The sequence below is a fragment of the Loa loa genome (genome assembly GCF_000183805.2).
Source record: "Loa loa unplaced genomic scaffold supercont3.1146, whole genome shotgun sequence".
Classification (NCBI taxonomy): Eukaryota; Metazoa; Nematoda; class Chromadorea; order Rhabditida; family Onchocercidae; genus Loa; species Loa loa.
Genome location: NW_018109326.1, coordinates 1,200 through 2,838, shown reverse-complemented (window position 1 = coordinate 2,838; position 1,639 = coordinate 1,200). Strand labels below are relative to the sequence as shown.

Genomic DNA, 1,639 nt, shown 5'->3' with positions numbered 1-1,639 from the left:
TTTTTTTTTTTTTTGCTAATAACTTGCATTATTCCCTTTGCAAAAATTGCATCTATGGATATAACATCATTTGTTCGATTGGATAAAAATACTTGAGTAACAATACAATAACTATATTTAATCCTAATAAAAAGGTTGAGTAAGGCTAATCATTTTTATTTCTTCATCACAAATAACCAAAGAAGTTACTTATTGAGACAAGTCCTGGTGGTAGTGGAGGAATCTTCCATCCTGCAACATCAAGAAGAGTGGCGGGATCGATCGATATACCATGATTTGCTTCAAGTATCGGTGGTGCACGATTGTGATGGTCATGATTACTCTCAGCAGTCATTGTTAAGCCGCTTCGATCTTTCTTTCGCTTCTTCTTGTCGGCGTTTTTATCACCACATCCCATTAATTCCGAAACACTGATTTTCCCTGTTCGTACATTCTGAAACAAATAAATATCTATCATAATATTTTGTACCAAATAAATCCAAATTAAATCCACACGTTCTTAACACGTCATTACCTACTTTAACATTACCCAAATTCAAGTCAGATTCATAACGTTTATCCAAGGCAACAGTCAAGTTAGATTATTACAATCTAGCTGAACATAGAATGTATAATATTAGTACTATTTCTTCGAACAAATCAAATAACTTACAGTGGATGAACTAACTCGTCCACGGCGTTGAATTTCATCCAATAATGCAAGCTCTTCCACACTTAAGGACATACGTGCCCTTTCTTTCCCACCAGCTAATTCATTGAAACTCACAGTTCGTGATGGTGATTTATCTTGAACTATTGGTACAATGCACTTTTTACTGGATGACATGATTTCTCTGTATCGTGTCGCGTTGCCACTTGTCTTGTTGCTGTCACTATATTATCGTTTCTATTGTTGTTGTTGTTGTTGTTGATGTTGTTGTTGATGTTGTTGTTGTTGTTGTTCTGTTGTTGTTGTTCTGGTATTATCGATGGATAAATCGTTCTACAATTCCTTCAACTCGAACAATATGAAGAACAAACAGAAAATGAAACAAGTCACATACTATCATACCCATCCATCCATCAACTAACTTATTATCAACCAAAATTTTTTCCCTTTTTTTTTTGTTTTTTTGTTAAACTATCAAAATGTCATCCTAACTACAAGAATCCAACTATCTTTGCAATATCTTATCTAAAGTACCGTTCAATTATCTTCTCTTTTATTCTTACGCGTAAATTAACATCTTTTGAAACCTGTTCTACCCTCCTTCCCCTCCCCCCATCCCCTCACGCAGTAGCAACCTTCTTCTTTTCTTATCAATTTCAATTTAGAAATTTTATATCAGAATGATCAACTCAACTGATGACAAGTATTACTAAAAAGTTTATCCTAAATATTGCATTTCATTCCGTTTTCTTTTGGTGAATAGTGCTCAATTAAAGATAGCAAATCAATGTTCAACAATATCATCAATGATTTCAAATTCTGAATTTGACCTTTAATTCACAATGTTCATCTGTTACTTTCAATGTCACCTCTTCTTTTTTTTTTTTTTTTTAAGTTAAATTATGAAGACTTTTTAAGGAAAGAAGAATGCAATTAAATACGTACGTTCCTAATGAATGAATCAGTGAAAGATAAAAGAAATGCTCAAAA

At 32.8% G+C, this 1,639-nt stretch overlaps 1 protein-coding gene across 1 annotated transcript; it reads right to left on the bottom strand.

Moving 5' to 3' along the window:
- Window positions 1-166: 166 nt before the first annotated feature.
- On the bottom strand, window positions 167-826 carry LOAG_14259 (hypothetical protein; the record flags this gene model as incomplete). Its single annotated transcript, XM_003149757.1, has 2 exons — window positions 167-433; window positions 653-826. The coding sequence occupies 2 exons, from the start codon at window positions 824-826 to the stop codon at window positions 167-169; spliced, it is 441 nt and encodes a 146-aa protein (XP_003149805.1).
- Between the last annotated feature and the right edge of the window lie 813 nt (window positions 827-1,639).